Source organism: Oncorhynchus clarkii, chromosome 19 (assembly GCF_045791955.1).
Source record: "Oncorhynchus clarkii lewisi isolate Uvic-CL-2024 chromosome 19, UVic_Ocla_1.0, whole genome shotgun sequence".
NCBI lineage: Eukaryota > Metazoa > Chordata > Actinopteri > Salmoniformes > Salmonidae > Oncorhynchus > Oncorhynchus clarkii.
Genome location: NC_092165.1, coordinates 30,894,385 through 30,913,470, shown reverse-complemented (window position 1 = coordinate 30,913,470; position 19,086 = coordinate 30,894,385). Strand labels below are relative to the sequence as shown.

Sequence of the window (19,086 nt, the reverse complement as noted above, 5' to 3'; positions counted from 1 at the left end):
ATTGAGTGAAAAGAAGGAAGCCTGTACATAATAAAACATATTCCAAAACATGCATCCTGTTTGCAACAAGGCACTAAAGTAATACAGCAAAAAATGTGGCAAAGCATGAACTTTTTGTCTTGAATACATAGTGTTTTGGACAAATCCAAAGCAACACATTACTGAGTACCACTTCATATTTTCAGGCATATTGATGGCTGCATCATGTTGTGGGTATGCTTGTAATCGTTTAGGACGGGGGAGTTTCAGGATAAAAAAGAAACGGAATGGAGCTAAGCACAGGCAAAATCCTACAGGAAAACCTGGTTCACTCTGCTTTCCACCAGACACTGGGAGATGAATTCACCTTTCAGCAGGACAATCACCTAAAACACAAGGTCAAATCTATACTGGAGTTGCTTACCAAGAAGACGGTTAATGTTGGCCTGGTTACAGTTTTGACTTAAATCTACCTGAAAATGGTTGACTTGCAATAATCAACAACAAACTTGACAGAGCTTGAAGAATTTTGAAAATAATAATGGGTAAATGTTGCACAATCCAGGTGTGGAAAACTTTTAGAGACGTACCCAGAAAGACTCACAGCTGTAATCACTACTAATGGTGCTTCTACTAATGATTGACTCAGGGGTGTGAATACTTATGTAAATGAGATATTTCGGAATACTTTCTGAAGGCACCGGGGTGCCATTTATGGACGCAACCCCTATCCAGCAAAACGCTTAAAATGGGTTGTTGCGATTTACTAGTCATAAACTCAGTGGTTAGAGGGTAGAGGAGATCAACTCTAGCTCGTGTCACAGCCCTCGCATCTGTACGCCTACCAGCTACACCATTAGACACCTTGGCATTGGTTCCACTGTCTAGCCCTCCATATCTCTCTCTCTCTCTCTCTCTCTCTCTCTCTCTCTCTCTCTCTCTCTCTCTCTCTCTCTCTCTCTCTCTCTCTCTCTCTGTCTGTTATCCATCATTCTTCCCCCCTCTTTCCCCCTGTCTCATTCCTTCAGAGGGAGTTATGGAGGAACAGAGAAGAGAAGGATAGAGTAGAGAATGATCCCTTCTCGCTAAGTTTCAGTCATTAGTCATCACTATGGTCAACACCCACCCACACACACACACACACACACACACACACACACACACACACACACACACACACACACACACACACACACACACACACACACACACACACACACACACACACACACACACACACACACGCACACACTCCCCCCTATGCTGCCCCCCCCTCTTATTAGGGAAACTACTGAGATGGATGACAGAGCAGTGTGTGTGTGTGTGTGTGCGTGTGTCTGTGTGAGCGTACATGTAGGGGGCCTAACAACTGCTGCCATTGCAGATTGTCTCCATTTAAATCATGAAAACCACGAGGTTTTCGTGCCACCAACATAATCCCAGTGCTTTAGCTGATGGATTGGTTTGAAATCTCTGTAAAGGAGCTGTGCAGTCCAGTATTGATTGTTGGGGATCGGCGGTTTACAGGAAATGAAAGAGAGCCATTTTAGGATTACTGTAGTTTTAGGCACAACATAATCCCCATGGGAGAGTCAACAATAGAGCACTGGACTAGTGGAGGGTTAAGGCTGAGTGGACTGCTGAGCATCACACAAACATGCCAATCAGAGGGACCCAGAGCCCACCAGAGTGAAACTGTGGGCCCGCATGTGTTTTGGTCTAATAAACGATGTATGGGCTGGTGAGAGAATTAGGAATGTGTCAAGGTTTCAGACATGTGGTTCAGATTTGACACTGGGTATGTGCCAAATGGCACCCTATTCCCTATATATATATATATATATATATATATATATATATACACCGTATATGGAGCCTGTTCAAAAGTAGTGCACTAACAGTATATTGGGAAGAGGGTGCTATTTGGGACACTGACTGCCATTCTTGTACATGATGTTTTCTCTTCCTCTTTTTCTCCCAGATCCATCTTCAAACTACATGAGACAACTGGAGACCAAGGTCAGCATCCTAGAGGATGACAACAAGCAGCTGCTATCACAGGTAAAACACTGCTGCTGTTTTATTACCATGGGGAAAACGATCACCCCGCCGTTGATATTCTTCTCTCTCTTCGCCCTCTGTCTCTCTCTTACTTTCTCCCCCTCTCACTTTCTCAAACCCAAGCTCTCTCGTGGGAGAGACAGAGGAAGCAGCAGAGACACGAGTGTATTTTTCAACGTATAAATAGAGAATGTGAGAGATGAAAGAGAGCGAATAGCGAAAGCTAAATATTGCAGAGTAATCGAGTACACAGGGGAGATGGGGAGGAGAGAGAGAGAGCTTCTACCTGCTGGGATGATAGGGTTAATTGAATAATTCAGTATCACAGGGAAAGTGGTCTTCAATAATGGATTGGGTTAAAACAATGGGAAGGGAGGAGAAATCACACATGGACTGAATGTTTCATGGCTTCTCATTGTCATTCTGTCTGCCGTCTGATTTCACACGAAAGGAATCGGTGAAGAGCAACAACACACACACAGACAAACCGATTCTCAGTATCTCTACCCTCTACTGGGAGATCCTAGAACACACACACGCACACACACACACACGCACACACACACACACACACACACACACACACACACACACACACACACACACACACACACACACACACACACACACACACACACACACACACACACACACACACACACACACACATGAATGGACACCTACACACTAGAGTAGAAGGGAGTGCAGAGTTAGTGCAGAGTTTTACTAACATTGTAACAATCAGAGAGAGCATCATTATGGCATCAGCTAGAAGTGTAGTCTGTGTCCCAAAATGCCACCCAATTGGCCCTGGCCAATAGTGCACTTACTGTAATAGGGAATAGGGGTGTCATTTGGGATTCAGTTATGAGTGTCAGCTCTGTGATTACAACAGCCTTCACTATGGGGACGGTACTGTAATCCCACTGAGCCAATCCCAAATGAGCTGAAAGCACACAACACCAATCAGAACAGAGCGAGAGCGAGAGACTGAGCGAGAAGGTCCATGTAGTGACACAAACACACTCCAGAAAAAGGGATTACACAGGGCATTTGTGCTGCTCCAACGGCCCCAAAGACGACACGCTACCGCTCTGTGTGTTGGGGCTGACAACATGTTGATCTCTCATTCTGCACTCCACACAAAGAGAACATAGAACACTGACAAAGAACACAAAATCCATCCCTCAGGGTAGCAGGTAGCACAGACCAATCAGGGAGTCTAACCATGAGGAGTGTGTGTGTGTGTGTGTGTGCGTGTGTTTGTTTTTTTTCGAGCTGAACTGAAGGGTTGCTGTTAGCGTCAGATAAATGCAAAATAACACTGAACAGATACCGATGTCTGAATCAAACGAAACATTCTATGCCTGGTTTGCTTTCCTTACGTGGCCCAGAGGGTAAAATAGACAGTGTGGAATCTAGATCAACCAAACTTTATTTTAAGTGCATTCAAATGAAAACAATACAATGAAAGAAGTAAACGCAAACCAGAAGCAATGAAAGAGTAAAAGCAAAACTAAGGATGTCTTCAAAGAGTAAAAAGATTAAAAGATACACAGTTTAGAGTGAGCTCATCATAATGACCTCACACACGTACATAGAAAGAGGCCATACTGCTCCAAAGCCTGCTATACAGTTTTATCTCCAAGGGAATATATTTGATTTGATTTATCCACTAAAACCTGTCTTGTCTCTGTTGTATTACCTTGTCCAATGAGACAGACACAGATATGTGACATATGTAAAGGCAGGAGGGAATGTTCATTGACTTTTTGGTCCCATCTAATGTCACAGTGACCTGAGGCAGAGGGATTGCCATTTACTGTATGCCAGACAGGAGGATTCAAAACACATGCTGGCCACTTTCACTGATATACAGGGTATAAATGAACTGAACTGGCTGAACAACTGCTGTTACAAGGTTGTGCTTCTATCTCTCGGCCAGAGGAGATCGGCAGCACATATTCTGTTCTTTGCCTTCTGTGTGCATTTTTCCTCTAAATGTTCTCTCTCTCTCTCTCTCTCTCTCTCTCTCTCTCTCTGTATCTCAGCAGGCTAACAGTGGTGATCTGAACAGTCTGAGGAAGGGTCTGTCTCTCTACCACTCTGAGTCTCAGCTCTCCTCTCTCACACAGTACCAGCAGGACGCCGGGCAGAATGTACGTATAGTTTGCTAAACCACTCCTGGTGTGTGTGTGTGTTTATATGTGCAGGGATCTAGAGTGCGACCAATTAGAGTGCAACAAAATATTCTGCTGGCGACCTGCAGTTTTAGTTTGGGATCACCTGCGCAGCTAGAAAAAGGTTTTCATGGAGTCCTCTCTCTCCCTCCACGACTGCTTGCTTCCAGTTCCTGGGCCACACACACCAAGTCCCGCCTGCTGTCACTCAAGCAGGCAGCACACAGTTCCTCCACGCTGTTTATTCTCTCAGCATGCACTCAACACATACACGATATGGCCAAAAGTATGTGGACACCTGCTTGTCGAACTTCCCATTCCAAAATCATGGGCATTCATATGGAATTGGTCCCCCCTTTGCCACCACAACAGCCTCCACTCTTCTGGGAAGGCTTTCCGCTAGATGTTGGAACATTGCTGCAGGGACTTGCTTCTATTCAGCCTCAAGAGCATTAGTGAGGTCGGGTACTGATGTTGGGCGATTATGACTGGTTCGCAGTCAGCGTTCCAATTCATCCCAAAGGTGTTCAAGGGGGTTGATGTCAGGGCTCTGTGCAGGCCAGTCAAGTTCTTCCACACCGATCTCAACAAACCATTTCTATATGGACCTCACTTTGTGCATGGGGGCATTGTCATGCTGAAACAGGAAAGGGTCTTACCCAAACTGTTGTCACAAAGTTGTAAGCTCAGAATTGTCTAGAATGTCATTGTATGCTGTAGCTTTAAGATTTCCCTTCACTGGAACTAAGGGGCCTAGCCCGAACCATGAAAAACAGCCTCAGACCATTATTCATCCTCCACCAAACTTTACAGTTGGTACTATGCATTCGGGCAGGTAGCATTCTCCTGGCATCCGCCAAACTCAGTTTTGTCCATCGGACTGCCAGATGGTGAAGCGTGATTCATCACTCCAGATAACACGTTTCCACTGCTCCAGAGTCCAATGGCGGCGAGCTTTATATCACTCCAGCCGACGCTTGGCATGGCGCATGGTAATCTTAGGCCGCCCCATTATACACCTGTCAGCAATGGGTGTGGCTGAAATAGCCGAATCCATTCATTTCAAGGGGTGTCCACATACTTTTGTTTATATAGTGGATCTTCTTCGTAAACAAGAACGATGCTGCTTTCCACATTGCTTCTAAATATGAATCCAGTTATTTTTCTTTATCATACTATTCGTTTGTGTATCTTGATCTCGGCAAAATGTTAGTTAGTCTAAGGAAGCTGGCATGTTTCAAACATTATGCTAATGCTATTCGCTAACTAGCTAAATGCTGGTGGTGTCGATCAGCACGTTGTTTGTGCAACTTACTACCATTTTTGCCTAAATGTAACATCTGTTCAAACGCCACGAGGGTCCCCTGGGAAACAATTATCAACACTTTTGTTCCTACCCTGTCATAACTCCTACCTACAAACAACACCAACCATAGAATTTGAATAATCAATCCAACAGTTCACCAGTGTTTTTATCTGTTTTGCAAGACAAATCGCAATATTTGGTTGAAAAATCACAATTCTATTTTTTGCCAATACTGTGCAGCCCTACTAACTTTATCTATATATGCAAACACTTGTGTGGTTGAGGGGCAGCTCTCAGAGCTGTGGGGGGGATCTTGAATGGTTGGTAGCCTGGCGGTTGGGAGCTTGGGCCGGTGGCTGATGGGTCGCTGGTTCGGGTCCCTGTTTTGACTTGGTGGGAGATCTGTCGACGTGCACTTGAGAGGATTGCTTGACCCTGGTTGCTCCTGTGGGTCGCTCTGGATGGGAGTCTGTTAGATGACTGAATGTAATGTAAATGTTGAGTGGGTTCACTGCAGGGAAATAAAAAAATAACAATTAAAAAAACAAACAAAGGAAAGGAAAAGTGATGTATTTTTCATGAGATGTGCTTCAAAAGTAATTAGGATTCATATAGGCCCGTTGTAGGCTTTATCTGAATCAATGACAAAATATTTCTGGTGCTCTTAGATTTTATGTGGCGCTCCTAACTTTTGTAAGTTTGGAGCACCAGTGCTACCAATGAAAAATTTTTCTCTCCAGAAATGAGCTGGTCTGTGGCTGACCTCAGTACCACTTCACAGACCTGCTTTGAACTGGACTTTCACACACTTCACTTCCAAACCCTCTCCAGCTCCTCCACATTTAAAGGTGTATCATCACACTTTGCAGTATCGAATGTCAGCCTCCAGTAATATGCACCTTCACTCCAGCCCCGCCTCTTCCATATTCTACCCTGAGTCTAAGAGTTAAGAGACAATAACCTCAGGTCTTTCATGTAAACACAAACTCAGACTTTACCCAATAACACTGAGTACTAAAGTAGACCTTACAACAACAATACCTCATGTTAACCCTACCTTCCAACCCCCTCACACTGTTTACCTGTCTTTGATTCTCTAACCCAGCCTTGAGCTGGAGACTGAATCTGGAGTCTTCTCTCTCTCTCTCTCTCTCTCTCTCTCTCTCTCTCTCTCTCTCTCTCTCTCTCTCTCTTTAATACCCCCCCCCCCCCTAGTTTTCACCACCCCTCTCTGTCTCAAATCCAGTCTTTCTTCCATTCCACTCAAGCTCTCTCTTTTTCCTTATTGCCACCTACCTCTCTCTTGTATCCATCTCTCTCTCTCTCTCTCTCTTCTACAGCCCTGAGACTTCACCTGTCTCTCTATTGGTTCTGTGTTTAACCAGAGGACATCACCTCCCCCCCTCCTCCCCCACCTGGCCCTGCTCTTGACAGTGGAGAGAAGCATTTCAGGTTTAAAGCACTTTTTATGCAGTTGTAGACATTTTGCCACAGGGCGTAGGGAAAATGTCTCAATGTTATTTTAAAAAATCATGAAATTCTGCTCATTTTCCCATGGGGAAGATATGTATATTTTTTTGCAGTTTTAAAGCTAACTTACTGTAATTCTACCCATTTTGCCATGGGGTGAAGATAATTGCTGATGCACAACCAAATTTCAACTTTGCACCTCGTCTATTCTATTATTCTAACTCTCAACAGGAAGTTGGGACCCCACATTTTTTTTTAAATAAAACCTAGCAGCCTGGATATCTAAGCGACTGCTTATGTCGCTTTATACCTGAAGCCAGCCCTGGACATCTCTTATGCCTGAAGCCAGCCCTGGACATCTCTTATGCCTGAAGCCAGCCCTGGACATCTCTTATGCCTGAAGCCAGCCCTGGACATCGCTTATGCCTGAAGCCAGCCCTGGACATCTCTTATGCCTGAAGCCAGCCCTGGACATCGCTTATACCTTGAGCCAGCCCTGGACATCTCTTATGCCTGAAGCCAGCCCTGGACATCTCTTATGCCTGAAGCCAGCCCTGGACATCTCTTATGCCTGAAGCCAGCCCTGGACATCTCTTATGCCTGAAGCCAGCCCTGGACATCTCTTATGCCTTGAGCCAGCCCTGGACATCTCTTATGCCTGAAGCCAGCCCTGGACATCTCTTATGCCTTGAGCCAGCCCTGGACATCTCTTAGCCTTGAGCCAGCCCTGGACATCTCTTATGCCTTGAGCAAGCCCTGGACATCTCTTATGCCTTGAGCCAGCCCTGGACATCTCTTATGCCTTGAGCCAGCCCTGGACATCTCTTATGCCTTGAGCCCGCCCTGGACATCTCTTATGCCTTGAGCCAGCCCTGGACATCTCTTATGCCTTGAGCCATCCCTGGACACCTCTTATGCCTTGAGCCATCCCTGGACATCCCTTTGAGACCACTAATTAAATTAGCATCACTCCTTTCAGAAGGGCAAAGACTCCCTCTGTTCTTTCCCTCTCTTTTATCCCACTTTCCAGCTCTCACCTTGGCATGGAGAGGAGAACAGGGGGAGGGAGAGGAGAAGAGGGTAGGGAGATGAGATTGGGAAGGAGAGGAGAGGAGAGATGTGAGGAAGGATGGAAAAGAGACTAAAGGAGAGAGGTGGGGAGAGAGATTATAGAGAGAGAATAAGGAGAGAGCTGAGAAGAAAAAGAAGAGTCTTGTTCAGTATTCTGATTGGTCGTGATAAAAGACATCTAGAGTCGTCATGGTAACCACTAACCACTCAGGTACTCTTCATCCACAGGAAGGAGAAAACAATTAAGAGTGTGTAGCATGAGCTACAGCGTGTGTGTGTGTGTGTGTGTGTGTGTGTGTGTGTGTGTGTTCTGGAGTGAGAGACATACATACTCTAGACCCCTATCCTGATTAGCATGACTTTGAACTCTCACTTCAAACACACAGGTGATGCCTTGAATAATGCAACATCTCTCTCTCTCTCTCTCTCTCTCTCTCTCTCTCTCTCTCTCTCTCTCTCTCTCTCTCTCTCATTTAACCAGGTAAGTTGACGGAAAACACATTTTAATTTACAGCAACGACCTGGAGAATAGTTACAGGGTGGAGGAGAGGGGATGACTGAGCCAATTGGAAGCTGGGGATGATTAGGTGGCCATGATGGAATGATGGCCTGATTGGAAATGTTGCCAGAACACTGATGTTACAGTTTTTCTCAATTGCTAAAACACAATTTCTGAAACCTTGCTCCATTTCCTGAAAACATTAAACACAAAACCTCATCTTCCAGCACTATTTACATAACCTCTGACTCCTCTTGCAAAGTGAAACATTCGCCTCAAAACAGTTTTACCTGTGTTCAAAATCAAACACTGCTCTCAAATCATAAACAAAGTGATCAAAATTATATACACTCTCAAGCAGTCAGTAAACAATACACCGAAAAATAGAAAACACATTGTTCAAAACATACAATTCTCAGGGAGAAGTACATTTTTAATCTAAAAAAAATCATATTTTTCGGTCATTGTCTTTTGATGAACGAAAACATGTTCTATCATAGTAGCTCAAAATTGATCAGAAATTACTACTCTGCTTTGTTCTTTGCAATTTAATTTTTTGTTCTTCCTCCTCTTTGTACCCCTATTTTTACAGTACTGTACCCTGCATCTCACTTGTCCTTTGTCTCTGTGATACTGTAATTCTTGTTCTTTGTTGATATGAACCTGCAACCAGTCAACATTTATTGATCAGTCAGTACTGTTAATAAATGGGGAAAGCACAATGTTCAGGGCCATACAATTTGTCCATTGTACAGTATACCGCCTACAATGCACTGTACTACAGTATCCATTCTCAGACTTTCTCCTTCCCACCTTCAACAACCTGTTTGCTCTCTGAACTGGCTTATATTGGTTGTGTAGCATCATTTGAAACAGGTTAAATCAATTTTGAGTGGTTGTGTTCAATCAATTACATATGTTCTCTATTTGTATTTGACTGTTGCCACTTGTGTTTACCAGTATGGATGACATGTGCATTAGTGTGCCGAATGTGTTTTGAGAATGAGAATGTGTTTAGAGTTTTGCTGAAAAGTCTAAGTGAGATCTGCAAATTGTGTTTTACCATGTGAAATGGTTTAAGGTATTGACAACAGACAGCATAATTAGCTAAATGAGTCCAGGCAACTGAGAACTTTGTTCAGCCAATGGGTTTTAGTGTTTTAGCAATAGAGAAAAACTGTAACATCTCTGCAGTGTGGTATGCTGCTGGCTCTCTCTCTCTCTCTCTCTCATGTCACACCCAATGACATGGCCTGATATACACTTTTTATGGTGGGTGGATTTTTGTTGTTGTTGTGATCCCCATCAGCTGCTAACAAGGCAGCAGCTACTCTTCCTGGAGTCCAAACACATTAAGGCAACAACATCTCCTCCCCGCTGATCCTCAACACTGGGGCCCCACAAGGGTGCGTTCTGAGCCCTCTCCTGTACTCCCTGTTCACCCACGACTGCGTGGCCACGCACGCCTTCAACTCAATCATCAAGTTTGCAGACGACACAACAGTGGTAGGCTTGATTACCAACAACGACGAGACGGCCTACAGGGAGGAGGTGAGGGCCCTCGGAGTGTGGTGTCAGGAAAATAACCTCACACTCAATGTCAACAAAACTAAGGAGATGATTGTGGACTTCAGGAAACATGTCACACCCAATGCATTACAGACAAACTGAATTGGTCCACTCACACAGACAGCATCGTGAAGAAGGCGCAGCAGCGCCTCTTCAACCTCAGGAGGCTGAAGAAATTCAGCTTGTCACCAAAAGCACTCACAAACTTCTACAGATGTACAATCGAGAGCATCCTGGCGGGCTGTATCACCGCCTGGTACGGCGTGATACAGCCGTACCAGGTATTCCTGCTCCGCCCTCAACCGTAAGGCTCTCCAGAGGGTAGTGAGGTCTGCACAACGCATCACCGGGGGCAAACTACCTGCCCTCCAGGACACCTACACCACCCGATGTTACAGGAAGGCCATAAAGATCATCAAGGACATCAACCACCCGAGCCACTGCCTGTTCACCCCGCTATCATCCAGAAGGCGAGGTCAGTACAGGTGCATCAAAGCTGGGACCGAGAGACTGAAAAACAGCTTCTATCTCAAGGCCATCAGACTGTTAAACAGCCACCACTAACATTGAGTGGCTGCTGCCAACACACTGACATTGACACTGACTCAACTCCAGCCACTTTAATAATGGGAATTGATGGGAAATTATGTAAATAGATCACTAGCCACTTTAAACAATGCTACCTTATATAATGTTACTTACCCTACATTATTCATCTCATATGCATACGTATATACTGTACTCTATATCATCGACTGCATCCTTATGTAATACATGTATCACTAGCCACTTTAACTATGCCACTTTATTTACATACTCATCTCATATGTATATACTGTACTCGATACCATCTACTGTATCTTGCCTATGCTGCCCTGTACCATCACTCATTCATATATCCTTATGTACATATTCTTTATCCCCTTACACTGTGTATAAGACAGTAGTTTTGGAATTGTTAGTTAGATTACTTGTTGGTTATTACTGCATTGTCGGAACTAGAAGCACAAGCATTTCGCTACACTCGCATTAACATCTGCTAACCATGTGTATGTGACAAATAAAATTTGATTTGATTTGATTTGATCACACACACAAAAAAACAAATAAAACAGTACATCATATACCATTGCACCAATACATATATCTACAATACAAAATGCATAATAGCATCATACGGTGATGTTACAATGTGCGTGTATGTAGAGTGCGTGTGCTAGCGTGTGTGTGCGTATGCGTGAGTGTGTGCCTGGATGTGTGTGTCTCTTCACAGTCCGCGTTGTACCATAACGTGTAGTTTTATCATTTAAAAAAAAATCAGATTTAACTGCTGGCATGAGATACTTGATGTGGAATAGAGTTCCATGTAGTCATGGCTCTGTGTTGTCTGTTCTGGACTTGAGGACTGTGAAGAGACCCCCGGTGGCATGTCTTGTGGGTTTTGCATGGGTGTCTGAGTCGTTTGAACAGACAGCTCAGTGCTTTCAGCATGTCAATACCTCTCACAAAGACAAGCAGTGATGCAGTCAATCTCTCCTCTACTTTGATCCAGGAGAGGTTGACATGCATGCCATTGATGTTAGCTCTCAGAGTACATTTAAGGGCCAGCCGTACTGCTTTATTGCCTATGTCTCTCTTTGTGGCCCTTGACCATATGACTGGGCAGTAGTCCAGGTGCGATAAAACTAGGGCCTGTAGGACTTGTTTTGTTGATAGCAATGTGAAGAAAGCAGAGCAGCTTTTTATTACAGACAGACCTTTCCCCATCTTAGCTACCGTTGTGTCAATATGTTTTGACCATGACAGTTTATAATCCAGGGTTACACCAAGCAGTTTAGTCTTTTCAACTTGTTCAATTTCCACAATATTCATTACAAGATTTAGTTGAGGTGTAGGGTTTAGTGAATAGTTTGTCCCAAATACAATGCTTTTAGTTCTTGAAATATTTAGGCCTAGCTTATTACTTGCCACCCATTCTAAAACTGACTTCAGCTCTTTGTTAAGTGTTGCTGTGATTTCACTTGCTGTGGGTAGCTGACGTGTATAATGTGGAGTCATCAGTTTACATAGACAAACAGACTTTACTCAATGCCAATGGCAGGTCATTAGTAAAACATTGAAAAGTAAGGGGCCTAGACAACTATCCTGGGGAATGCCTGACTCTACTTGGATTATGTTGGAGAGACTTCCATTAAAGAACATTCTCTGTGTTCTGTTAGACAGGTCACTCTCAATCCACAATATAGCAGGGGATGTAAAGACATAACACATACGTTTTTCCAGCAGCAGATTATGATCAATAATGTCAAAAGCTGCACTGAAGTCTAACAAAACAGCTCCCGTAATCTTATTATTATACATTTCTTTCAGCCAATCATCAGTCATTTATGTAAGTGTGATACATGGTGAGTGCCCTTTCCTATACTGTAAGCATGCTAAAAGTCAGTTGTTAATTTGTTTACTGTAAAATATCTTTGATTCTTGTGAAACACCAAAAAATCTAAAGTTTACTAAGGGTCGGTAACAGGCTGTTTGGTGGGCTGTTTGAGCCAGTAAAGGGTGCTTTGTTATTCTTGGGTAGTGGAATGACTTTTGCTTCCCCCCAGGCCTGAGGGATCACACTTTCCTGTAGGCTTAGATTGAAGAGATGGCTAATAGGAGTGGCAATATAGTCTGCTATCATCCTCAGTCATTTTACATCCAAGTTGTCAGACCCAGGTGCCTTGTCATTGTAATTTCTTCACCTCTTCCACACTCCCTTTACGGAATTCAAATTACAATGCGTATCTTTCATAATTTGGTCAGTTATGAATGGACGTGCAGGTTCAGTTTGTTGTTGGCATGTCATGCACATTTTGCCAATGAAAGAATCATTAAAGTAGTTGGCAATACAAGTGGGGTTTGTGATGAATGAGCCATCTGATGCAATGAAGGATGGAGCTGAGTTTGCCTTTTTGCCCAACATTACATTTAAGATGCTCAAAATATTTGTACTATTATTCTTTATAATGTTCTTTATATTTGCTTAATGTTTGACATAACTTGTGTGTTACTTCACTACGTGTTGCCAGGGGCTACCTATGATTGGTAGAGAGAGAGCCCACCGGTTGTATCAATGTTGTTTCCACATCATAACATTTTTTAGTTGATCAATGTGATGACGTTGAGTCATCGTGAAAAAAATGTATTTGGATTTGAAAAAAGTCATCAACATTTCTTTTCACCCAACTTTAAAAACCGAAATCCAATGACCTGGTGACATTTTGAAATTGATTTCACCAAATGTAAATCAAAACCAGACGTTGAAATTGTAGAGGGGTCGCTCCCACCCCCTACATCCCCCTACATCCGTCACAAGACAAAATGTACCCAGCGATCGTGATCCCACCTCTGTAGCACTGACTGAGGCAATGTCCCGACTTTCTCACATAACAAGAGAGCAATCAATCAAATGTCAAAGTCCCGACTTTCTCACATAACAAGAGAGCAATCAATCAAATGTCAAAGTCACAACTTTCTCACATAACAACAGAGCAATCAATCAAATGTCAAAGTCACGACTTTCTCACATAACAACAGAGCAATCAATCAAATGTCATAGTCACGACTTTCTCACATAACAACAGAGCAATCAATCAAATGTCAAAGTCACGACTTTCTCACATAACAACAGAGCAATCAATCAAATGTCATAGTCACGACTTTCTCACATAACAACAGAGCAATCAATCAAATGTCAAAGTCAATCAAAGTTGTTTCTGACGCAGAAGCAGTGATTCTCTATCTTGTAAAAATTGTTGGTTGAAAATATGTGTCCTTTGGAGCCTCTCTTTATGTTTTCTTTCAGACTTTCAGACTGATCAATGGCACTCTATTCCCTTCATCAGTGTTTCCCAACCCTGGTGGGACTCCAGTACCCCCAACAGTAAACATTTGTATTGTAACCTTGGACAAGCACACCTGAATCAACTTGTCAACTAATCATCAAGCCCTCAATGCGCTGAATGAGGTGTTTGTTCAGGGCTACAACAAAAATGTGTTCTGTTGGGGTTACTGGAGGACCAGGGTTGGGAAACACTACCCTACATGGTGCCCTACTTTTGACCAGAGTCATATGGGCCCTGGTCAAAAGTAGTGCACTATACAGGGAATAGGGTGCCATTTGGGACGCAATTAAGTATGGTGTGTCTGTGTCAGTGTTCTCTGAGTATTGATACTGGGTATTGATACCAACTCTGTAATGTTAGACTGGAAGCCCGGTCAGGTTCACTTCCCTCCTCTTCCATAATGCCTCTACAGCAGGTGCCTACACCATTGACTATGGGCCTGTTGTTATTGCACTCTCAGCTTTGTGTGTGTGTCACTCACACTCCGGTCACACTCTTCTTCTTCCTCTTCCTCTTCATGCTCTCTCTTCTCTCTCTCTCTCTCTCTCTCTCTCTCTCTCTCTCTCTCTCTCTCTCTCGCTCTCTCTCTCCCCCCTCTCTCTTTCTCTCCCTATATCCCTTTAACCCCCTCTCTCTCTCTCTCTCCCTATATCCCTTTATCCCCCCCTCTCTCTCTCTCTCTCTCTCTCCCTATATCCCTTTATCCCCCCCCTCTCTCTATCTCTCTCCCTATATCCCTTTAACCCCCCCCCTCTCTCTCTCCATATATCCCTTTATCCCCCCTCTCTCTCTCTCCCTATATCCCTTTATCCCCCCCTCTCCCTATATCCCTTTATCCCCCTCTCTCTCTCTCTCTCTCTCTCTCTCTCTCTCCCTATATCCCTTTACACCCCCCTCTCTCTCTCTCTCTCCCTCTCTCCCTATATCCCTTTACCCCCCCCCCCTCTCTCTCTCTCTCTCCCTATATCCCTTTAACCCCCTCTCTCTCTCTCTCCCTATATCCATTTACCCCCCCCCCTCTCTCTCCCTATATCCCTTTAACCCCCCCCCTCTCTCTCTCCCTATATCCCTTTAACCCCCCCCTCTCTCTCTCTCCCTATATCCCTTTTAACCCCCCCCCCCTCTCTCTCTCTCCCTATATCCCTTTAACCCCCCCTCTCTCTCTCTCTCTCCCTATATCCCTTTAACCCCCCCCTCTCTCTCTCTCTCTCCCTATATCCCTTTAACCCCCCCCTCTCTCTCTCTCTCCCTATATCCCTTTAACCCCCCCCCTCTCTCTCTCTCTCTCCCTATATCCCTTTAACCCCCCCCCCCTCTCTCTCCCTATATCCCTTTAACCCCCCCTCTCTCTCTCTCCCTATATCCCTTTAACCCCCCCCCTCTCTCTCTCTCTCTTTCTCCCTATATCCCTTTAACCCCCCCCCTCTCCCTATATCCCTTTATCCCCCTCTCGCTCTCTCTCTCCCTATATCCCTTTACCCCCCCCCTCTCTCTCTCTCTCTCTCCCTCTCTCCCTATATCCCTTTACCCCCCGCCCCCCTCTCTCTCTCTCTCTCTCTCCCTATATCCCTTTAACCCCCCCTCTCTCTCTCTCCCTAATCCCTTTACCCCCCCTCTCTCTCTCTCTCCCTATATCCCTTTAACCCCCCCCCTCTCTCTCTCTCCCTATATCCCTTTAACCCCCCTCTCTCTCTCTCCTATATCCCTTTTAACCCCCCCTCTCTCTCTCTCTCTCTCTCTCTCTCCCTATATCCCTTTAACCCCCCCCTCTCTCTCTCTCTCCCTATATCCCTTTAACCCCCCCTCTCTCTCTCTCTCTCCCTATATCCCTTTAACCCCCCCCCCCCTCTCTCTCTCCCTATATCCCTTTAACCCCCCCCCTCTCTCTCTCGCTCTCTCCCTATATTCCTTTAAACCCCCCTCTCTATCTCTCTCTCTTTATATATATCCCTATATCCCTTTAACCCCTCTCTCTCTCTCTCCCTATATCCCTTTAACCCCCCCCCTCTCTCTCTCTCTCTCCCTATATCCCTTTAACCCCCCCCCTCTCTCTCTCCCTATATCCCTTTACCCCCCCCCTCTCTCTCTCTCTCCCTATATCCCTTTAACCCCCCCCCCCTCTCTCTCTCTCTCTCTCCCTATATCCCTTTAACCCCCCCATCTCTCTCTCTCTCTCTCCCTATATCCCTTTAACCCCCGCTCTCTCTCTCTCTCCCTATATCCCTTTAACCCCCCATCTCTCTCTCTCTCTCTCTCTCTCTCCCTATATCCCTTTAACCCCCCCCCTCTCTCTCTCTCTCCCTGTATCCCTTTAACCCCCCCCCCCCTCTCTCTCTCCCTATATCCCTTTAACCCCCCCCCCTCTCTCTCTCTCCCTATATCCCTTTAACCCCCCCTCTCTCTCTCTCTCTCCCTATATCCCTTTAACCCCCCCCTCTCTCTCTCTCTCTCCCTATATCCCTTTAACCCCCCCCTCTCTCTCTCTCTCTCCTATATCCCTTTAACCCCCCCCCCCCTCTCTCTCTCTCTCCCTATATTCCTTTAAACCCCCCTCTCTATCTCTCTCTCTTTATATATATCCCTATATCCCTTTAACCCCTCTCTCTCTCTCTCCCTATATCCCTTTAACCCCCCCCCCTCTCTCTCTCTCTCCCTATATCCCTTTAACCCCCCCCCCCCTCTCTCTCTCCCTATATCCCTTTAACCCCCCCTCTCTCTCTCTCTCTCTCCCTATATCCCTTTAACCCCCCCATCTCTCTCTCTCTCTCTCTCTCCCTATATCCCTTTAACCCCCCCTCTCTCTCTCTCTCCCTATATCCCTTTAACCCCCCATCTCTCTCTCTCTCTCTCTCTCTCTCTCTCTCCCTATATCCCTTTAACCCCCCCCCCTCTCTCTCTCTCTCCCTGTATCCCTTTAACCCCCCCCTCTCTCTCTCTCCCTATATCCCTTTAACCCCCCCCCCCTCTCTCTCTCTCTCTCTCTCCCTATATCCCGTTAACCCCCCCCTCTCTCTCTCTCTCTCTCTCTACCTATATCCCTTTAACCCCCCCTCTCTCTCTCCCTATATCCCTTTACCCCCCCTCTCTCTCTCTCCCTATATCCCTTTACCCCCCACTCTCTCTCTCTCTCTCTCTCTCTCTCTCTCCCTATATCCCTTTAACCCCCCCTCTCTCTCTCTCTCTCCCTATATCCCTTTAACCCCCCCCTCTCTCTCTGTCTCTCTCTCCCTATATCCCTTTAACCCCCCCCTCACTCTCTCTCTCCCTATATCCCTTTAACCCCCCCCCTCTCTCTCTCTCCCTATATCCCTTTAACCCCCCCCCTCTCTCTCTCTCTCTCCCTATATCCCTTTACCCCCCCTCTCTCTCTCTCTCTCTCTCTCTTTCTCTCCCTATATCCCTTTAACCCCCCCTCTCTCTCTCCCTATATCCCTTTAACCCCCCCCCTCTCTCTCTCTCTCCCTATATCCCTTTAACCCCCCCCCCTCTCTCTCTCTCTCTCCCTATATCCCTTTAACCCCCCCCTCTCTCTCTCTCCCTATATCCCTTTAACCCCCCCCTCTCTCTCTCTCCCTATATCCCTTTAACCCCCCCTCTCTCTCTCTCTCCCTATATCCCTTTAACCCCCCCTCCTCTCTCTCTCTCTCTCTCCCTATATCCCTTTAACCCCCCACCCTCTCTCTCTCTCCCTATATCCCTTTAACCCCCCCCTCTCTCTCTCTCCCTATATCCCTTTAACCCCCCTCCTCTCTATATATATATATATTTATATACAGTATATATATATCCCTATATCCCTTTATCCCCCTCTCTCTCTGCTCAGGGGCACCGGTGTTGGAATGCTGGTTGGGATGGTTGAGGATCTAACGCTAGAGTGGTGCTCAGAAGGCTGTGACTGAGCAAAGCTGGGATAGAACCAGAGATAGGGATAACTAAGTGCTTGGACAGTAAGAGCTGGGAATGAATAGGATAGAGCTGGGATAGATTGGGCCCCTGCTCCTCTCTCTCAACGACCTCTTTTTGCATTAGCTGTGACCCAGAGATGGAGAGACACAGGGGAGTTTGACCAGGGTCAGGGAAAACCAGGGGAGATGAGAGTTGTAATGAGCTGATTAAACCAGGGATTTACCCTCCTTTAGGGGTCTGGGTCGGTGAACTATAGTACCCCAGAGAGAGAGAAGGGAGATGGGGGGATTAATTTAGATTGCTCACATCTCTGAAAATAAAGTACATGTGTGTGACCACTCTGACCATCTCTCCCTTCCTCTCTCCAGGGCTCCGGTAGGACCCCTAGTGGTGAGCCATCCCTCCCAGCAGACTACCTCCCTGTGGGCCAGAAGACCGAGGCTGTGGTCCATGCCATGAAGGTGCTCGAGGTCCATGAGAATCTAGAGAAGAAAATCCCTGAAGACTATGACAAGGACCTTAGTGAGAAGGAGAAGGCCATCGTCAGGGAGATGTGTAACGTAAGGAACTCTCTCCTCCCTCCCACACGACCTTTCTCACCCCCCCCCCCCCCCCCCCTCTTATACTTTTTCTCTCTCTCCCTCACTCGTTTCCTTTCTTCTCTCTTCCTCTCTCCCTCTCCTATCCCAAAAAGCTAATAATGAGAGCTAGATGAAGATACGAGGGGCCTGTCAAGTTGCAGCTTTCTCTCTCTCTCTCTCTCTCTCTCTCTCGTTCTCTCTCTCTCGTTCGCTATCTCTCTCTCGTTCTCTCTCGTTCTCTCTCGTTCTCTCTCTCTCTCTCTCTCTCTCTCTCTCTCTCTCTTGTTCTCTCTCTCTCTTCTCTCTCTCTCGTTCGCTCTCTCTCTCTCTCTCGTTCTTCTCTCTCTCTCTCTCTCTCTCTCTCTCTCTCTCTCCCCATTTCTGTTTGTTTGCCTGTCAGAATCACAAGCATGCCATCACTTTGACGGAGGGCAGTGTTTAAATTATTACACAATTACTCTCCCTCCCTCCCTCCTCCTTCCCTCTCACCTCTCCTCCCCCTCTCACCCCCTGGCTTCCCTCTACTTTAATTGGAGGCTCCCATAAAGGAGCCGTAGTATTAACGACGCACTTGTCT

General features: G+C 45.7%; 1 protein-coding gene across 2 annotated transcripts in view; it reads left to right on the top strand.

The window, feature by feature from the left end:
• Nucleotides 1-19,086, top strand: part of LOC139374207 (coiled-coil domain-containing protein 85C-A-like) — a 56,367-nt gene that overhangs the window by 35,577 nt on the left and 1,704 nt on the right. The window contains exons 2-4 of one of the 2 annotated variants that reach the window (XM_071115227.1): nt 1,961-2,040; nt 4,095-4,199; nt 18,297-18,488. In XM_071115227.1, the coding sequence (XP_070971328.1) occupies nt 1,961-2,040; nt 4,095-4,199; nt 18,297-18,488 (377 nt within the window). Of the gene's footprint in view, nt 1-1,960; nt 2,041-4,091; nt 4,200-18,296; nt 18,489-19,086 lie in introns of both variants that reach the window. The other variant, XM_071115226.1, reaches the window with a different exon arrangement.